The sequence below is a fragment of the Lontra canadensis genome, unplaced genomic scaffold, assembly GCF_010015895.1.
Source record: "Lontra canadensis isolate GAN:19392208 unplaced genomic scaffold, GSC_riverotter_1.0 scaffold48, whole genome shotgun sequence".
Lineage (NCBI taxonomy): Eukaryota > Metazoa > Chordata > Mammalia > Carnivora > Mustelidae > Lontra > Lontra canadensis.
The window spans coordinates 11,436,057-11,456,844 of NW_022631042.1; the positions used below are offsets into that span (position 1 = coordinate 11,436,057).

General features: G+C 48.7%; 1 protein-coding gene and 1 long non-coding RNA gene across 8 annotated transcripts in view; one reads left to right on the forward strand and one right to left on the reverse strand.

Moving 5' to 3' along the window:
* ATXN7L1 (ataxin 7 like 1) overlaps positions 1–20,788 on the reverse strand; it is a 234,915-nt gene that overhangs the window by 123,497 nt on the left and 90,630 nt on the right. The window contains exon 4 of one of the 7 annotated variants that reach the window (XM_032873362.1): positions 3,809–4,999. The exons of the other annotated variants lie outside the window; for them this stretch is intronic. Coding sequence (XP_032729253.1) covers positions 4,914–4,999 — 86 coding nt within the window. The 3' untranslated portion in view covers positions 3,809–4,913. Of the gene's footprint in view, positions 1–3,808; positions 5,000–20,788 lie in introns of those variants that run through there. 7 annotated transcript variants of the gene reach the window in all.
* The window catches only part of LOC116876918, a 7,802-nt gene continuing 5,025 nt past the window's right edge, over positions 18,012–20,788 (forward strand). The window contains exon 1 of the long non-coding RNA XR_004384487.1: positions 18,012–19,373. This is a non-coding gene — a long non-coding RNA (uncharacterized LOC116876918). The remainder of the gene's footprint in view (positions 19,374–20,788) is intronic.

Genomic DNA, 20,788 nt, shown 5'->3' on the forward strand with positions numbered 1-20,788 from the left:
GAGAAAAACCCTGTACACAAGCACCTCACCGTGATCACTCTCTCACATTAAAGGTAATGAGACAGGAGGAGAATGGGATCTGGGAGAGCTCTCTGCGAAACTAGTGATTTACGACTTTTTTTTTTTTAAACAATTGGAAGTGACTGGGGAATGCTTCTCTTTCATGCCTTTCAATATAGTTTGGAATGGGATTTGACATCACACTATGCCCCAGGGCCCAGGGTTGTCTATTGTTAAGTTTTATCAAAGATGATTGCATAATAGCAGCCTGGATGTAGCAGAAGCTGAAGGAATCTCGACCACTAACCAGACTCACCAAATGTAATAAATAAATGATAGATGAAGGGAATACGAGACGGGCCATTCACTTATGGTCTGGAGCAAGAACAGTTACACTTAGAAAGTTTTTCCTTTCTCCAATCTCAGCAGACAGTCTCACAAACACAATTATTAGCATTATTGCAAAGGGCTTTATCAACTATCGACTTAATAAAGAGTGCATCCACTTAATGGTGACCTCTAGACCCCCCCCTCTAGTAAGTCCAGGACCCTAAGTTACATGCTCCAGGGCCCTGACACCCCCAAATGGACAAAAGAAATGAGCACTCTTGTACTAGGAGATGAGAGGTTTTATAACACTTAAAATTAAACATGCGTGAGGGACGCCTGGGTGGTTCAGTCATTAGGCGTCTGCCTTCGGCTCAGGTCATGATCCCAGGGTCCTGGGATCGAGTTCCGCCATCTGGCTCCTTGCTCAGCTGGGAATCTGCTTCTCCCTTTCCTGCCCTTCCCCCCCTGCTCCCGCTTTCCCTCTGACAAATACATAAAAATCTTAAAAGAAAAAAAAATTAAACACATGTGGGGTTTGTTTTGATTTGCACAGAAAGAAAAAACTCCAAAACTGATGGGTACAGCAAAAAATTCAAAAGCCAAGGCACTCTTCAAACGCAATAGGCTCCCAATACTACCTTCAGACCTTTATTAGGGCAGAAGTCATATAAAAGCCACGGAAGGGCCCTGAAAGACGTCAGGGGGAATAAAAGAAGTCAGGCAGAGGTCCGAACAGATTACATCCTGGTTCTCGGTTCATGTTTCTTCCCTTGGTTCTCCCAGGGGGTTTTATTTGTGAAGGAGATCAGGATTGTTTGTCCCTGTTAACAGCGGGAGGATATGGGATGGGAAGGAGCAGGGATGGAAACTTAAGGAAACTTCTCTGGTTATTATCAGGAGAAGAACTTAGGCACAGTGGACAGGCAGACCAATGTCTTTCCTGACCTCAGGAGCTTTTCAAATCTGCTTGCAAGATTGGGTTCCTGCTCTTAGAGTGTAGACGGTTAGTGAGTTGCAATTTGGTAAGTTTTTACAATGCTCTAGGGTATTTCCAATGATGACCTGTGTGTTTAAAGCTCTACAACTGAATTAACTTCGGTTGAACTCACTTTCACTGAATTCACAGTGAAAGTGAATTCACTTTCACCGAAAAGGCAAATATGATTCAGAAGCTTTTGTCTTATTCTTAGCGCCCGTCCTAGCCTACCTTCCTAAAAGATCGGATACACCCTGGAATTCCTTCCTGCCTGGGCTCTGTGACACTGTCAGGCTGGGGCTCGAGACTAGCTGCTTATCTTCCTGGCTGCTCCCCCTGCGCCTCCAGCCCCTCTCTGGCTCACTAGGCCTTCCAGAGAGCTCTTCCCTGACCCCTTTCCTTGTACCTGTCCCCCACCCCAACCCCATCATGGACTCCTGTCTTTTCAAGATTCCTAACTTCAGCCTCTAAGAACCACCCAGCGTATGACGTTCTGGAAGTGCAGGCTGAGCTGGGGCCCAGGGGGGATGTCCTAAGGCAGACCAGAACTTGGAAAGGGGGTTCAATCTACCACGGCTTCCATGCCTCTGTTAGCTCACTTCTGCTGGGGAGGGCTCAGTCAAAGCACGTTATATGCATTATGGTGTTTAATCCTCACACTGCCTCCCCGAGAAAGCATGATCATACCCGTTTTCCACACGGGGGATTTCAGCCAGCAGAGGACAAGAACTAGGTGGGGCAGAGGAGAACTCTTAACCCAACTCTGAACCACCAAGCTCTCCCGTCTGAAGCAGGAGACTGCGTCCTTGTGTTTCTGGAAATCTGAAGGACTCAAGAGCTTTGGGGTTTGCTCCTTTGGGGGACCAGAGGGAGGACAGATCAATGGTTCCAGGTTTCAGCTCTGCTGCCCCTGCCAGGCAGCCATGGGAGAGGTTCCACCCCTACCTCCTCACACTGACCACCCAGCTTCCCCGTGAGGGTCCGCCACTGAATCAGGTACAAGGCCTTTGTCCTGTGACTGTCAAGGAAAGTTCTAGACCTGGGAGCTGTGGGGAAGAGGCAGAGACATGCGTGGATTGGTCTTTAGATGGGCAACATGGGCTTCAGCCATCATGCTCAAGGTCTTCGAACCCTCCCGGAACCACTTTAAAGTCTTCTTGGAAGACTGCCTCCTTACCTCACAGACCCATGTTCCACACCATCAACTACTACATGGAAATGAAATAATTGGTGGTCTTTTCTTCTAGTTTTTTTTAATTTAAGACTTTATTTATTTATTTGGCAGACAGAGATCACAAGTAGGCAGAGAGGCAGGCAGAGAGAGGGGGGGAGGAGGCTCCCTGTCGAGCAGAGAGCACAATGCGGGGCTTGATCCCAGGACCCTGAGATCATGACCTGAGCCGAAGGCAGAGGCTTAACCTACTGAGCCACCCAGGCACCCTTCTTCTAGTTTGTTCTTAATGTTCTTCCTACTGAGTATCTAGTTTCATCAGCCAGGGTTTAGAGCATGGAGAGGTGAAGATGAATGTTGAGGTTGGCCACTGGAAGTTCATTAACTCATCACATCTTTCTTATTCAACAGGAGTTCGTCCCGAGATGGTAAGCGTGGGGCTCTGGTGCAGCCTGGGCCACTCTCCTCCAGGGCCCACACACAGAGAGACGGGCTGCATCCCGGTGAGGCCTAAGCTGCCATGTTGGAGTAACCATGGATGACCTATGGACCTAGCTGGGGTGTGTGTGTGTTAGAGTGACCTACCCTGCATGGACAGTTGTGGTAGAAAGTGAAATGTAAACAGAGACCCCAAAAAAGCACACAGCAGTGAAACTGCCCTCACACGGATCTCACACTACGGCTACCAGCCTACACATCCAGCTCTGTTCCTCCTATCAGAACGCAGGGAGTTAAAAATGAAATGACCCTAGAAACTGAAACCTACTTATCCGTGGCAATGTAAGAAAGAACTGAGGTTCACTGGGCCCTATTACAATAAATGTGTGGGGTATTCTCTTATCCTCAGATGCTCACTTCTTCACTTGTCCGCACCTGTTGGTGGCAGCTGGAGTAATCTCATCAATTCTGCTGTGTGTGCAAATCAACTTGATTTCCCTCCGAAAAGATAAAAAGTAGTAAAGTGATGAAGTTACAATTAAGGTACGTCACTGAAAGCACAGACAACATGAAAAGGCTGAGGAGGACTTGTCCTGAGGTCACCAGCGACTGCGAGTTGAAAGATTGTTTTCCCCTCATTCCTTGCTTGCTTTACTGTATGTGATGCTGCGGTCAATCAACACGCCTCCTCTCATTTCTTGAAATTCCCTCCTCTTTTGGCTTCCATCACACTATTCCTGGCTCTCATGCTGGCTCCCCATTAATCTGTCTGTCTGTCCATGCAACCATCCATCCATCCGTCCACCCATCCATCCACCCATCCATCCATCCATCTATCCATCCAGGCTTCTGACAGCTAGTGACAAGCACTGGAAAAAATGACAAAGTATATTCATGTCTGGCTTTACAGTTAAAAGATGTTTATGTATATTATTTCATGAATTTTTCACTATAACCAAGTGAAGTGGCTGTTGGCACCCCCATGTTACAGATGAGGAAACAGACCCTGAGAGGACCTGTGATTTATTTACAACAGCACAACCAGCAGGTGGCAGAGTGTGAACATGCATTCCGCTTTTCATCCCAGAAAGAATTCATAATGGCATTCTATTGCATACTGGTAAACTGTAATCTCTCTACTAGTTAAATGTCATGATCCAGTCAATATGTATTTTTGAGACAGTGCTAGGCTCTGTGGGATCAAAGACTGGGTCCCTGCCCTTGTACAGTTTGTGGTCTAGTGGGGGGAGACAAACATTAATCATGTGTTCACACAATAAACATTTGTTTTTGGGGTATAAGAGAGTGCTTACTTAGTTATGGAAATCAGAGAAGTCTTCTAGGAGGAAGTAATCAATAAGATGCATTCTGAAGGATGAATAAAGAGTTAGCTTCAAAAAGAAGAGACGAAGGAAAAAAAAATTGTACACAGAGAAGGAAAAGCATGTGCAAGGGCCCTGTGGCAGAAAGACCCAATGAGCTGAAACGCTGAAGGTTGGCTTGACTGGCATACAGAGAGTGAAAGGGGGCCTGGCACAGGATGTGGTTCAGACCATGCAAGACTTTACAGCCATGAGAACGATTTCCTTTGAGCTTAAAAGCAATGGGAAGCCACAAGTCAAGAGAATGATATGATTAACTTTGATATTTGATTCTGACTTTGGTGTGCAGGATGGACTGTAGAGGAGCAAGAGTGGAAGCACGGAAAACAGCTGGGAGGCTTTTGCACTTGTCCAGGTGAGAAGTGATGACAGCCTGGACCAAGGTAGTAGTGGTGGAAATGAGGAGAAGAATCCCACAGAGGCCCCCTGCTCTGTGCAAGCCCATTTTCTCCCTAAACCCTGTCACCAAGAGTGTGCTCACGAGTTTGCAGCACATGGAAGCTTGTCCACACTGCGGGGCTCCACTGGAGTCTCCTCTTCCAGGAAGCCTTCTCCAGACAAGGCCAGTCCTCCAAGATCTTTCAGAAGCTCTGTCTACCTTCTGCACTGTCCATTCTCACACCTGATTCTCCTCTATGGCTTGGCTGTTCTCCGGTCCATTCCTGGAGATGGCTTCATTTGTCTTGTTGTCTTGCTTCCTCCCTTTGGAAAGTAAATGCTTTGTTGGCATTTGCTGAATGGTATCAACAGGGCTCCTCTGGAAATCACATTTGTAAATGATTACTCACGCCAATTGCCTTAACTTCCCCCCCCCAAATTAAACACTGGTTGCTTAAATCTGTCTTCATGATCTTGTTCTATCAAAACGTATGTCCCCAATTTTTCTATAATTTCCTCTAAACTCATTTCCACATTTCTCCTAGTAGAGAGCAGTTCCAGAGGGAACCGAGTGAGAGGGCGGGGTGGGGGGCAGGAGTGTAATTAAACAGGGGCTGTCTGACCAGAATTCCTATACCTTTTAATGGGGTATTTGATTAATCCTTTCCACAGGCACCATTATTCATGCCTTGATGGAATCTCATTTTATAGCCCTTAATACATGGACCCAATTTATCCACATCACATTGTATTCTAATACTTGTCATCCAAGTTATTAGCTATCTCCTTCTTAGTGTAAAATCATCAGCAAGTTTGATTAGCTTATTCCCCAGGGATGATAGCGGAGATAAGAACAGACACAGTACAATATGACCACCAATGATTCTGCATTCTCAGAAGAAGGCTGCTAACCTGGGATCCATTTATTCAGCCAGGGTGGCCGAAACAGGCATGTGCCCCCGGGGGAGGGTCTCGGTGTGGGACCCAGGAACCACAGCCACGAAGGGCTGACGGCCTCCGTGCCTGGCAGTACCGAGCCACCATCCCTGATGGGGTCACTTCAATAAAAAAGAGTGAGGCTTCCCCACTCCTGCTTCCTAACATCCCCTCCCCCCAAGTATTCTTCCTGGGAGGCACAGCCCACAAGCTCCCCTTTATCCCAGGACACCACATCTGCCTGGAATTGCCCTGCTTTGGCCTCCTGGGCACCTGCCAGGCCAGATGACCTAGGAGGTGCCGGAGCTGTCGACTGCTCTTTCTCTAGCACACAGATGGCTCTAAGCAGGTGCCTTCTTCCTCTTCTCTGAAACCCAACCTGAGCCCTGGGATTCACAGGGGGCTTCAGTCCCTTGTAAGCAAGGTAGCACACGGCCTGAAGAGACCCCTACAGGATCATGGGCTCCAAGCCCCCAGAGTTTCCAATGCCCCTTCCTCTACGCAACCACCCCTCCTCAACCCATCCGGCAGAACCCCCACAGCTGCCCCTGGAGTCATTTTCCAAAGGCCTTTCACCAAAGGCCCCATATCACTGACTCCTGCGCTTTTCTGAGCCTGGCAACAGGAGGGTGGGAGGGGCTCACTCTGTGGTGGCGCCCCTCCTTCCTTTCCCCTGGACTGGGGGCCAGCCTGAGGCACTTGTTTCAGCCATCTGGCTTCCTCTCTCTCTCAGCTTGCAGGCGCCGGGGGGAAGGCAACTGTTCTGCTGTGATTGGGAGAAACTGAGGCCTCCTGCCTATAGCCAGGTGAGTGCACCATCTTGGAAAAGGGTCCTTCGGCCCCAGCCAAGCTTCAGGTGACTGCTTGACTACAAGTCATGAGAGAGCCTGGGCCAGAAGCACCAGCTATGCTACTCCAGGCCTGGGTCCCCCGGAAACCATGTAAGACAAGAAATACTTGTGGTTTTAAGCGCCAAATGTTGGGGTCACTTGTTACATGGCAATAGGTTACTTATAAACTTTCCCTACTTCAGAGGAAGGTCTCGGTCCCCTCCATCCCTTCAAATCCCTTCTTAGGCTCTGCTTTGATCTCTTCTTTCTGTTTAGTGAGTCTGGTGTCCCTCCGGTACCTTCTATTGACCTGTCGCTGGCCTCTACCGAGTGTCCTCATGGTCTCGAGGACTCTTTCCCTGAGAAGAAGGGGGATGCATGGTGGGGGGGAGCTCTCCGGGGCCTGGGTTTGGGAATTCTAGCTCTTTGTCTGCCATTCAAAGTGACATCTAGACTTAGAACGACTTTTTGCAAAGAGCAGCCTTCCTTAGGCCATGAAGCTCCCTTTGTGTTTCCGAATCCTGGGGCCCTAATGACTATGCTCGGGCCGACAGGCAGCATAAAAAGCCTTTTTGCAAGGAACTTGTTCCCTTTTGTCTCATATGCTCATCTCCTGTACCCTTTTTGCTCATCTGCAGTTTCTGCAAAAGGTCACGTCTCATTTCAACTTTCCTGCTAAGCGCATCCAACACTAAGTAGGGATTCCCAGACTGGAGGGAGATACAATCTGGCTCAAATGTTGCAAGCTGTACCACCCTGCTCCACCCCTCCTGGCTGTGTCCCACCAGCATAGGCCACCATCAAGAGGAAGGAGGTGATCTGATTCTCACTTCTCCTCTAAATGTACAAGGAACAAAATGTGGTTCGTGATTAAAAAAAAAAAATTCAGGTCACTTTTCTATCTGATTATATTCTGGTACTTTTTACAGAGTCTATCTTAGGTTGATGGGGCAAGGTCAGACGACTAACTAAAGGGATGTCAATCTCTTGGAAGTCCTGAAACAGGTGAAGTACCAGAAGACCGAAGCAGCAGAATGGACCCAAAAGCAGCGGTTCTCAAAGTCTAGCCCCTGGGCCCATTGCATCAGCATCCTCAGGAGGCCTAGTGAAAATGCACATTCCCAGGTCCCAGCCCAGACCCGCCCAGGCACAAACTCTGAGGCTGGGGCCCGGTGATCGGTGTTTTAAACAAGCCCCCTGAATGATACTGATGCATGGCTAACAGTTCAGTATCACTGACTTAGAGGATTAAACATCTAAATTATTCATTCTTTCATTCATGAGACATTGACTGAGTGCCTGTTTGCCAGACACTCTGGGGCAGGGAAGAGGGATTACGAGGAACTCCTTCCGAGAGCAGTCTGCAGTCCTCCCTTCTCTAGCTTTATGACAAAGCTTAAAAAGAAAGCAGGAATTTGCAGACACTCATCCAAGGAGTGGAGATCATTCTTCACATGCAACTCTTTCCAGACGGGCAAGAGGCACACCAAAATGGTTTTATTTATTTATTTTTTCCAGGAGTGATTATACTCTCAATATAGTAACTTTTTGAAAATAAGTAAACATGTGGGTTTAATATATCATGTCAGCTGGCTTAGCCTTTTAAGCTTTTTTTTTTTTTTAAAGATTTTATTTATTTATTTGACATACAGAAATCACAAGTAGGCAGAGAGGCAGGCAGAGAGAGAGGAGGAAGCAGGCTCCCTGCAGAGCAGAGAGCCTGATGCGGGGCTTGATCCCAGGACCCTGAGACGATGATCTGAGCTGAAGGTAGAGGCTTTAACCCACTGAGCCACCCAGGCGCCCCGACTTTTAAGCTTTAAAAAAAAAAAAAAAGATGATGTGATGTCGCCATGAATGAAATACAGAATTACCTTAGAGAGGCACTAAAATTCACACCTGTCTTGTTGAACAAATGATTCTCTCATTTCATCCTCTTGATGAAGTAAGAGTTTCCGTAAGTCTAGGTAAGTCACAAGAGCTAAGATGTACTGTGCGCTTCCTACGGCGAAGCTTGGGACATTTCTACGTTTGATCTTCTCCTGCCCTTATAAAGTAGATGCAGCAAACACACACGGTCGGTAGAGGAAGGACGAAGGCCGGAAGAGGCAGAAAGAGGCCCAGACCCAGCCCTCAAGCTCGCATCAATTACCCTCCAGGGCTGTTAGTCCAGTCCCACTGGGTCCTTTTGTCGCTCATTAAAACTACTGGTTAGTGGGGAAAACGTAAAAGGAAATGCCACCCTCTCCTCAAAGATTTCTAGTAGGAAACCACTGGCTAAAGCTCAACTGGGGGACTTATTTCTAAATGACAAAGGTCATGCTGGCTTTCTCCTTCAGTATCGCAGGTAATTAGGAGCTGGCTCCGAAGTCCTTATGGTGGCGGAGAATGGCGGAGAATCTGGTCCACGCTCAGAAGATCCAGCTCCGAGGAAACGCTCCACATTTGCTCCTTTCTCAGGGTGCCCCGGGGATGCTCAGTGACTCACTGTAATACTATCAGAGCAAATGATCTCCCTGTGGTTAGGGACAAGCTTGAGTTGATCCAGCCAAGCCTGGGCTCTCGTGACTGGGGCTGCCTGGTGACTCTAGCAGCCACAGGGGGGAAGGGTGTGACCGATGACCCCAGAAGACATCAAAGCTGTCTGGCAGGACCAGCAGCACATGCAGACCTTGGCATTGGCAGCAGGCCTGCCCTGGCTCGCGGAGTTCATCCGCCCACAGGACTAGCCTTTATTTACAAGGGCGTCATAGGTCTCCCGTGTTTTGGCGAGCAAGAGGCCCCCGGAGGCCTCTTCTGCCTATTGCGTCCTTGGGAATGACCTGGTGACTTTAGTTATAGGCCACCAAGAAAATCTATGGTCCATGAGGGTTGTGTAGGAGACCATGGGGGTTTCTCTCCGGCCATACAGGGAGCGTGGAACTTGAGGTGAAGGAAACACACCTGCCTTTCCCATTGGCTTTCTATTATCAATGCTTTTTGGAACACCAAGCCCCACCCCTCTTTCTTTCTAATTCAGGGGTGTTTGCTGGCTTCTGCTGAGACATTGATTTGATTAGTGGCATTCTGTGGGACTACAGACATGAGAGGCAGGGCTCGCAAACGTATGATTCATTTCAGGAGTCTGAAATGAGAAACGCAGCCATCACTGGCACGCTGGGGGCTGGGAGGTTCTGAGAAAGCATTTCGTGCATAGAAATGGGACATGCGATGAAAAAATTTGCTTATGGCTACAATTCTGGGGCCAGGGACCACCCCACCGTGCTCTCCATCCCTGTGGAGTGACGGCTTCGTGGGAAACCGCAGAGATTAGACATTCCTGCATTGGGACACCCATGTGCCGCCTCATTTATCTACCTGTGACAGGGACAGTACTGGAAGAGAATCAAAAGATGACAAATTGCTTCTGGTTTTAAAGGAGCTGTTCAGGCTGGGTGTACGCCCAGGGGGAACCAGGTTTCATGCCAGGAGCCATCACTTCTTCCTGTCATGAGGCCACATTTTGGCAAACACCATCCCGCAGATGACTGCTGTCTCCTTTCACCAGCGGATTTAAAGACACTTGCTCTGAAAGCCCGAAATCCCATCATTCTGAAGACGTGTGCAGCAGAGAGCAGAGCTGCCCACACACCGTTGGCAGGCAGGGCAGCAGGCATTGGACAGGAGTCCCAGATGACAGGGATTTTTCCCTTGTTGAGGCAGACAGAGAACAGGGTAATGATTTCATAGGATTCCAGACTTGAGATACAGTATCAGCGAGTGACTCTGGGAAAGACAGACTTGCATGAGATAAACAGAAATTTCTAGGAGACTGGCCACTGGAATCTGCTTTTGTGGATACAGCCAGTGGTCCAGCCAAGCCTGGTTATCGTCTGGCTGTGACCCTTCTTCTTTCCAGCTGACGCTGCCTCTCTGACAGAGAGGTGGCTCAGATGGTTAAACGTCTGCCTTCAGCTCAGGTCATGATCTCCACGTCCTGGGATCGAGTCCCATCTCTGGCTCCCAGCTCAGTGGGGAGTCTGCTTCTCCCTTTCCCTCTGCTTCTGCCTCTCCCTCTCCCTCTGCTTCTGCCTCTCCCCCTGCTTATGCTCTGTTTCTCTCAAATAAAGAAATCTTAAAAAAAAAAAAAAAAAGAGGGGCACCTGGGTGGCTCAGTGGGTTAAAGCCTCTGCCTTCGGCTCGGGTCATGATCCCAGGGTCCTGGGATCGAGCCCCGAATCGGGCTCTCTGCTCAGCAGGGAGCCTGCTTCCCCCCTCTCTCTCTGCCTGCCTCTCTGCCTACTTGTGATCTCTGTCAAATAAATAAATAAATAAAATCTTTATTTATTTAGTGAGGGTCAGCACCCTCAGTCCTCCGGAGGTGAACCCCCCTCAGCCAGTCCGGTGTGTGTCCTGTCACTGCCATACACCGGAATTCGCAAGGCTGGGGAAGCCCTCAGGATGCTTACGGGGACAGATGCTGGCTGCTCTTGCAAATGCCACACGCGCGGTTACTCATTTCATCCTCCTGACAACCTCTGAGACAGGTGCTGACTTCACCCTCTTTTGTGGATGAGGAAAGAGGCGTGGAGATTGAGGGACTGGCTGAAGGCCTCCTGGCTGGCGAGGAGCAGAGAGAGACACCAGCACACAGAGGCAGCTTGCTCCAGGGGCTGGCTCCTTCCTGACCTGTGCTGCTTCTCCTAATACAATCCTCTTCCAAACACAGCAGCTGAACCCCACACGGCCACTGGTCTGCTTAGGTCTTCCTGCTTCCCCAGCCCCAACCCTCTGGAATTCAGTGCATGGCTGCGGCTGGACTGCAGAGCCCATAATGTGAAAGGACAGAGGCTCATCTCCAATCCCCCATGTGCTTCTAAGTTCAGGCCAGGCATTCAAATGTTTATTTTGTGCTTGTTTGTTTTGAACACGCCGTGTGTGTTTGCGGCACGGTCTTTGCATCCTCCTTCGGTACACAAGCACCTGGCCTTCTCCTCACACCTCTCCCGACTCTGGCAAGGCTCCCTCTGCCAGGGACTGACGTTCCCTGCCTCACCTCATGGTACATCGCAGCTAAAAACTCCCTTTCCCACATGGCAGCAAAGCATATTTATAGCGCAAGTCACATGCCAAGGCATTTTCAAGGTCTTCATTTCTAATAATAACCTCGGAGCATCACCACCAAGCCCATTCCACAGACGGGCAAAGAGAGGCGGGAGGTCACAGCGAGGCTGTCAAGGAGTCCTAAACGGTTTGGTCTCTTGAGCCACTCACACCTAATTCTCTCTCCGGACTGCTTCCTCTCATCTTCCTGCTTAACAAACTTATCTGAGGCCCGGGAATGAGGGAAGCTATCAAGATCAAATCGTGTTGTATCTGTGTCTATAATCCAGCTCGCAGAATACTAACAAGCAACACTAAGCCCAGCTTTCTGCCAAACCCCATTCTCATTAGTAGGTTTACAGGCATGAAACACATACTTGGAGTTTTTGGCCCACACAATTCTCTCATCACCAGTTGTAACTAATCAGAATGCCGAGCGGATTTATTCTCAGGCGGAACGCAACCGAACGCCTTCAGCGTCTGCTCAAATGACCGTAACTTTGTTCTGATGGAATCTTCTGGCCAGGAAATGAAAGGGTGGATCCTAGCCTATGAGCAGGCTGAATAATATTCCTTCAGAATCAGGACAGTAAGGCTGTTTTTCAAGTAGTTATTACAGAAAGCTTGGATCCCATGTGAAGCAGAGACGAGAAAGCGAGAAGAGGGAGGCGCTGGTTGCTGGTCCGTCTGGAATTAGAAACTGGCCGAGGCTGGAAGTTTCATAAAGGTACACTTGCCTCCAATATTTTGCTGCTGCTGTGCATTTCTTCCCTGGGGTCTCGGTCCATGGAAAACACACTGAGGTCAGATTCAGGAGTCCTGAGTGCTCGTCCCACCTCTGCAGCGGGCCGTCAGCGACCTTCAGAAGGGTGTGGAGCTTCTTTGAGCTTCCGGAGCTGGGAAGCCAGCGCCCAGTTCCCCTCACTGAGTTGTTACCACGGTGAGAATGAAGAAGTTACTAGAGAGTGCTTCATAAGTGACAAGATGCTCTAGAAACTGAAGATATTTCCAGAGATACATGCTCACCCTCAGAAGGCTGTAGTGAGCATAGAAGCCTCTAGTCTCTGTGTTCAAAGGAATCATCTTAGAGAGATGCTGTGGCTAAGTGGCATTTGGCCGCTCCCAAATGGGCCACAGGAAGGCAGTCTGTGTCATGGCATTCAAAAGGAGGCCAAGGGACACTATTTTACTTGTTCACCCTCTCTACTCATGTTCACCCTTGAGTCCTCTCACCACCCAATGCAAGGCTTGGCATACAGTGGGTGCTCACAAACATGAGACAAATCAATGAGTGCCAGTGTAAGGATTTTAGTCCCTAGTGTAGAAAATTCACCCACAGGAAAGGAGCTGGGCTGAGGGGAGAATTTCTGGAAGCCTGAGTCTAGGGTGAAGGACCAACATGGCCCCAGTGACTTCCCAAGACAAGCTGGTCACTCTACCAAGCGTCATACTTAAATATCCATTTTGCCTCCTCCCAGGTGGCAGGCGGCAGGGAACAAAGTCTCTGAACTAAGGGAAGTCTGGTGGAAGGCACGTGTTTCTCCGAGCTCCTAAAGAGTGGATCCCTAGAGATTTAGAATCTTGACGTTTTCTTTTCCCCCTTGGCCCCCATTTGTTTCCATTTCCCGAGCTGACACCATCCTCTCGCTGTGAGGCATCAAACAGAATTTCTGCTCCGTCAGATGATCACCTTTAAGCTCTTTCCCTGACCTCTGTCACTGGCTTCCTGCCACTAGTTAAATCTACCAAACTACCAGGGGGATGTGTGGTGCAAAACTGCAGGGCTTGCAGTAGGGACCGTCAGAAGGGCCCTGTGCGATATTCCCCAGGACACGCGTGGTGCAGAACCACCGTCCGGATCAAGGGCTGGTGGGTGCAGGGAGCAGGGAAATCACACTTGGGGCTAGTGAGGAGTTGTGATTGGCGGGGATTTCCCCTTTAAAAACTTATAGCCAAAGCCTGCCTGAGACCATTCAATATTCATAAGTGGAAAGCAGAGACGGTGGTTCTGTTCCGCCAAGAGCGACAGCTATTTATCACAGCAAATGACTGAAATCGTTGTACGTACAATGCTTTACTCAGTGCTGTAAATTACGGCGTACAGAAGATTAAACTTAAGCCTAATGCTACCCTTGAGCCTCAACAGCTGAGTCCTATAAATGGCTCCCCGTTAAAAAGAGAGAATCTTTTTCCTGGTTACTATTTAAAAGTGTAGTTCTATCAAAAGCTTGTCTTAAACATAAATTACCAGGAAACCTGCCCCCGGCCCCAGGCAGGCTCTTTCTTGGGGCACGGACTCACAGAGTCACGTCTACCTGAAGCACGTGCTGTGCTGACCTCCAGAGGGGAGGCAGACAGAGCCCACAGGGGTGAGAGGGACTCACGGTGTGCAGAATGAGCACTGACGCTGGGCTCTGCCAGACCTGAAGGTTTTAAGGAGACCTTCAGACTCTGAATGATCCCGAACTCCTCAACACTTCGAAGAGCGTGTTTCTTCTGCTATCTGCTGGTCTGTGAGGTGTCATGGAACCCTGACCTAGGACTGAAGCCCCGACTTTCCTAGCTAAATTTTATTCTCCAAGCACTTGTTTTCTCAAATGTGGTCTACGGACTGAAAGCACCAGCATCACCTGGAAGGGCATCAGAAACACAGACATACTTAATCAGAATCTGCATGTTAGCAATTTAGCATTTAGCAAACACCTGGGGGATTCAAATGCACACTAAAGTTTGGGAATCATGGGATAAGAAAGCAGGAGTAAGCAGGGAGGGACCCCTTCATTTTCTCACTAAAAATCTTACACATGACGAACAGGACGTATGGGAACGGGGCCTAGCAGTACACCATAGGGTTCTGAATTCTCTTTTGTCCATTCCTACTTCAGAATGTTTTCAGGAACTTTGACAGATTTTTTTTTAAAGACTGGAAATGAATGTATCACTCTGAATTAGACAGATGTCCAAGAGCACCCCAGGGTGTAAAGTGGAGTGAATTAGCCAAAAGTTCATGCTTTAGAAATCAAAAAGGGTGCTTCTAATCTGCCTGTGAGTTAGTAGGCTGAGAATGCATGGCAATGTTTTGGGCCAGGATTTCAACTCTTTATTGTAATTACCAGTTGATTTTAAGTTAAGAGAAAAGTGTACAAAGGTCTTTGTGTTGTTTGAGAACACTGAAATCCCGGATAATTATAGCCTTTACTAGGAAAAAAATTATTGTTCAGTATGCATGTTAAAAACTTAATGGGAATCACCACATAAATAAATAAATAGATAGATAGATAGATAGATTTTTTTATAGATAAAATAAAATCTATTCTGGCCAAACTAGCAGAGAAAAAAATGGGAAGAAGGTTAAGAAAACTTGGCTAATCTAATGGAAGATAGGAAAGGAGAACAAAGAAGCAAACAGGAAGCAAGGTACACAGAAACACAAATTAAAAGACAGAAATAAGTCCAAATATATAAAGTAATCACAATAAATGTAAATGGATCAAACTTACCTATTAAAAGGCACTATCAGTTTGGACTTTCACAAAAGCTAGCTATATACTGTTTACAAGAGAGGAACCCAAGACAAGAGAACACAAAAGAGTTGAAAATAGGGATGCCTGGGTGGCTCAGTCATTAAGCGTCTGCCTTTGGCTCAGGTCATGATCCAGGGTCCTGGGATGGAGCCCCACACTGGGCTCCCTCCTCTGCGGGAAGTCTGCTTCTCCCTCTCCCATTCCCCCTGCTTGTGTCCCCTCTCTTGCCGTCTATCATAAACAAATAAAATCTTAAAAAATAAAAGAATTTAAAATAAAAGATTGGAAAGAGACAAGACAAACATTTATTCACCAAAAGAAAACTGGATAAGTTAATCAGATAAAATAGGACCTAAGAGGAAAGTTAATGAGACGAAGACTCTACCATTAAAAAGACACGTGTCATAAACTTATATGCACCCAACAGCACAGTCTCAAAACTATAAATCAAAAGCTATCCGAGTTCCAGGAGAGCCTGACATACTTATAACCATCATAGGAGACTTAAGACCCTTTTCTCAGAGGGATGCCTCAGTGGCTCAGTCAGTTGTCTGCCTTCTGCTCAAATCATGATCTTGGTGTCCTGGGATCAAGCCCCTCATTGAGCTCCCTGTTCACATAGAGTCTGCTTCTCCCTCTCCCTCTGCCCCTCCCACTGCTCATGCCTACACACTCTCTTTCTCTATCAAATAAATAAATAAAATCTTTAAAAAAAAACAAAAAACAAAACCCTTTCTCAGAAATCACAGACCAAGCAGACAAAAATGCTCAGGATATACAAGATTTGAACAAAATAATAAATAGAGGGAAACTTGCATACAAAAGAGAGGGTAAACACATTTTCTAATCACACATGACACATTAAAAAAAATGATCGCATGCTAACTAGTCACAAAGGAAATATCATAAGTTCTAAAACGGACAACTTAGAGCTGACATTCTCTGTCCATCGTAAACTAAACCAGAAATCAAAAATAAAACAACAGTAAGGCCTCCCCCAACTATTCTTACATCTGAAAACTAAAACCACACTCCTAAATTACCACTTGGTGGTTGTGTGATTTTTTTTTTCTTCTTCTATGTGTGGCCGAGTTGCTATGGGACCACGTTAATTTACATGACATTTGTCAGGGGCTATCACCAGAAACAGGAAACTCCCTGAGCTATGATAACTTCATTCTTTTGTGCTTTGAACTTAATTCTACACCAGGAGGAAGGTGAAGTACAGGAGTCCTGGAAGAAAAGAGGGATGTGAGTGGGTTAATTATGACCCAGTGTGTAAGCCTGGAAGCTGCTCCTGGCTCATTCCCCAGGCTGTGCCGGCTCTCCCCACTCTACGCCCATCTCCCTCCGCTCACTGATGTGGGCTGGTTGGAGAGACTGTTCTGGAAGTACCACTGGCACCTGGGGGAAGGGGCTATCCAGTTGATGTGGCATCTGACAATGAACAGTGTCCTGGAATCGAGCAAACACTGCAGGTAACAGAGTGTATGGGGCCTCCTGTTCATTCTTTTCCACGGCCAACCCTGCTGAAAAATGATCTGGGAAGGCTGCAAAGGAGAAGCCCAGGAAAAATACAGGTTCGGTTATCCTGCGGGGAGGAAGGGTCTCGCCCAAGAACTCCCTCAAGACAAAACCCCAACCAGGCAGATGCTCCGTCCCCTGGACTGCATTGCCGACCCAATTCAGTTCCAGAGCTAGCTGATGGAGGGGACAAATATATATATATTTTTAATAAGATTTCATTTATTTATCTGTCAGAGGGAAAGAGAGACTGTGAGCGAGCACATGCAGGCAGAGTGGCGGCAGAGGCAGAGGGAGAAGCAGGCTCCCCGCCGAGTAAGGAGCCTGATGTGGGACTCGATTCCAGGACGCTGGGATCATGACCCGAGCCAAAGGCCGCCACTTAACTGACTGAGCCACCCACACGTCCCAGAGGGGACAAATATTAAAAAGAAAACCGCCCAACCATGGAAAATGGATGGTACGCAGGATCAGGGCAATGTGGTCCAAACCGAATTACTAACGGGTCTGTAAGTTCTGTGGGTGAGTGGAGGCAGCAGGCAGAAAGATGGAAGATAAAAGAGAGGGGATGCAGCTCTTCTGACTGTGCCTGGTGCACCTGCTGTGGTTAAAACAGGCTGGTGGTTTCCTGGGGCACAAATGTCTCCCGGCCACCGGGCGGGCCAGCTTGATGGGGCAACCCCTCCACCTCCAGGCCTCCCCGCGGGTCTCCCGGCTCCTCGCAGCAACGGCAAACCCACTACCACCACCACTGCTCCCCCTTCTCTGAAGAGTAGCTGAGGCCCAGGTTTGTCCTAAGGGCAGAGGTGCCCTACTACCAGCTCCCACGATGAGTGTCACCAGTGGTAAGGATCCGACAGCACAGCTGGGAAAGCAGGGCTGGGATTCTGAAAGCACCTGCCATCCAGGCCCTGCTTCTTAAACACATGGTAGCCTGATCACCTATATCTCTGGACATCGTGCCACCAACAAGCGGACACCCAGAGCTGACAGTAGTGTGGGTCACGGAGCAAGGGCGTCAGTCGGGGCCTGGGTCAGTGTGACCTTGCTGATGGGGACAGAGGCGGTGCACCCCTGCTGGAGGCAGGCACTTGCCAAAAAGAGTCAAGTGCAGTTGGGTGGAGAGCATGGACCCAGCATGGATGCCGCCGCACGCACCTCTGCAGGAGGCTCAGGAATCTGAAGAAGTGATTCCTGGGGGAGAAAAGCAAAGCATAGACAACACTCACAGACAAGCAAATCACAGGGTTTGCCAGAGGCCACACCTTGGACAGAGATCGACAGCTGCGGTTTTGTAAAGCAAAGGGAACTTTCTCCGGAAAGAAAGTTATTATTATTCATTGAACACGAAGCAGGATTCATCGTCGTGGAACAGTTTGCTCGCTCCCAGTCGTTACTGCCCCCAGACCACTTATCTCTCCAGTCTTCTGCTTTGCCTAACTTATGCCCAGTTTTCCAAGGGGCCTGGCTCGGTGCAGCCCTCCCCGAGCTGCAGGATTCCCTGGATCCCAGGAAGCCACTAACTGCTAAGAAGCCATGACAATTTAACAGCACCTTCCTCCAGAGGAGGGAACAAGAAACCTGCCACAGTCAGTGTACACACGAGGGGAGAAGGGCTTTGACTTTAAGAAACAAGAGGGCCTGGAACCTTCCTTCACATCCCCGAGGTGAACCTATACAGGGCTTCCTCGTATGGGACGCTCTCAGTGACCCCTGCTGTGCACTAAGAACCAGCCCCTTGAACGTGAACTCCAGAGACCCTTCTAAGAGGACAAGCGCTCAGCAGACTTCGAGCTTCGACAGCAGCAGGGGTCCTGCATCCGACTGTGAGGCAAAAATGGTGTATAATCCCCACGCCCTCAAATGCCCTTCTGTTAGAAAGCACAGCGCCCAGGGTTTGGGGATCATGGACTCTCTCTATGGCCAGTTTCTCCTCCAGGGTTGGTGGGGGAGAAAAAGAAAAAAATCTGTTTCTCCGCTCCGGCACCAGATGAAGTGGGTTTGTGTCTGGGGTCACGTTATTGGAAACAGAAGTGCCTGATGACGACCATGATAGTTACCCCGTGTCTGTGGCTGAATTAAGATAAACTCGGTGATTAGACTCCACAGTGAAAGAGATATTCCTGTGTTTCACTCCAAGACCTCAGATCACTTTAATCCTCGGAGAGCAGCCGCGAACCTTCGGAGGGATCTGGGCACAGGTCCCCCGGTGTGCGTGCGCCCACCCGCGTCCAGCCGCAGCTCTAGATTTCACAGTACGGTTCGCCACACCAGGGAGGGACCGCTGCCTGCGAAGTGCTGCCCTCCTCATGGCTTGGGATGCAGAAGATTGCAAAATGACCTTTTGAATCTGTGCTGGCCACATTCTTTCCTCGGATTTAAATAAAGCGATGCCTGTTCCCCTGATTTTCCTTGGTTGATACAGCTCCGAGGAATGGAGCAGGGTAGCCGCACAGCGGGGACAAGCCAGTGATGAGTCAGAAGCCAGGGGTCATGTTACGGGGCGAGCCCTCCAGAAATCAGCTGTGGTCAAGGATCAAAGCAACAGCCTCCCAAGCCGCCCGCGAGGAAGGACGTTTCCCCGGATGCCGCCTCTCCAACCGTATTGGAACAGAGCTGGTCACTCTCCTTCAAGGAGTGGTGTCTTCTAAATGAATGTATTCGTTTACATGTGGAATCTGGCTTCTTCACAAACAGCAAGCCAATTTTCCTTCATTGTTTGCTTCCTCCCTCTCTTCTCCCTTCATTTTCAAAGACATATACTGAGCAGCAACTGTGTATCCAGCATCATCATTAACGCAGGTAATATAATGCAGGTAATAAAATGCAGGTGATGACAGGGGTCCTGGCTCCTTGGAACTACTCCTGGTCTGGTGTGTGTGTGTGTGTGTGTGTGTGTGTGTGTGTGTGTATGACAGAGACAGAGAGAGGGAGAGAAAGAGAGGGAGAGAGATGGGACGGAAAGTCAGCAGGCACTTCCAATAGCCCTGACGTATGCAAATGCTGGTGAAGTGGAGGGCGCCAAGGGCACCCTAACTGGGATCAGAGGAGTCCTTCCTTCTACCTGACTGCATACCAAGTCCAGAAAATATGCTCCACGCCGGGACTCAGGGATGCATACGGCTCATCCGCTGGTGTCTGCAGGTGACCCTGCTGCACAGTAATCAGTCCCATAGAACATGGGGATGCCGGGGGCAGAGGAACCACCTGACAATTTGACTGGGTGGCAGCTGACCTCAGCACAAATGCAGACAGAATACTTGGGGCTCTGTCAGCCTAAAAAGAGGTCTATCAGGGATGTAAAAATGAAGTCACCCGCACTTGGGAAAAAAAAAATCTCAAGACCCATCTGAGATGGGGATTGTCAAGGTCAGTTACAGACTATGATAGCAAATCTAGGGGCTTCTTCTCTTTTCTCCTCTCACTCAGCCTCTTGGCATTTGACCGGGTCTACTCAAGGCTCTGCTGTCTTGGCTTCCATGTTGTCATCCTCTGCTGCTTTTTCTGCCCTGCTAACTAATCCTAAATGTTGACCCCTCTCTTTTCCAATGTGGCCCATCATCAAATTCTGTCAGTTACTTTTCCAGAACGGACTTCAAAGTTATCCTTTTCTATCTGCACAGCACTGCTTTCGTCCCTAGGAGGTTTCCCGGGCTCCAAGCCGCCAGAGTGATCATCTAAAAATATCAACCAGATTATGTCTTTGCCTCACTCGATGCCCTCAGTGTCTTCTCACTGCACCCAGAATAAAACCCAAACTCTGGGCCCTGGCCTGCAAGGCTCTATGGTTCTGGTCCCCACCCACCTCTCCTGCTGGGACATTCTCGTGCCAGCTCTTTATATGACTTGACTGCATTTTTGTTTATGTCATTTAACCTCCCAGCATATTGGCTTCAAGAAAGCCATGCCCTTGTCTGTGATGCTCACCATGACACCCGCGACACAAGAACAATGCCTGCGTGTAACAGGTGCTCAGTAAACATTTTTCAAATAAATGAATGAGTCAAAGCCATGCGATTCTGAAGGTAACCCACGAGATTCAGCCTTCAAGAAACAGACTTTGAGAGGCACCTGGGTGGCTCAGTGGGTTAAGGCCTCTGCCTTCAGCTCAGGTCATGATCCCAGGGTCCTGGGATCGAGCCCTGCATCGGGCTCTCTGCTCAGCGGGGGGCTTGCTTCCGCCTCTCTCTCTGCCTGCCTCTCTGCCTACTTGTGAT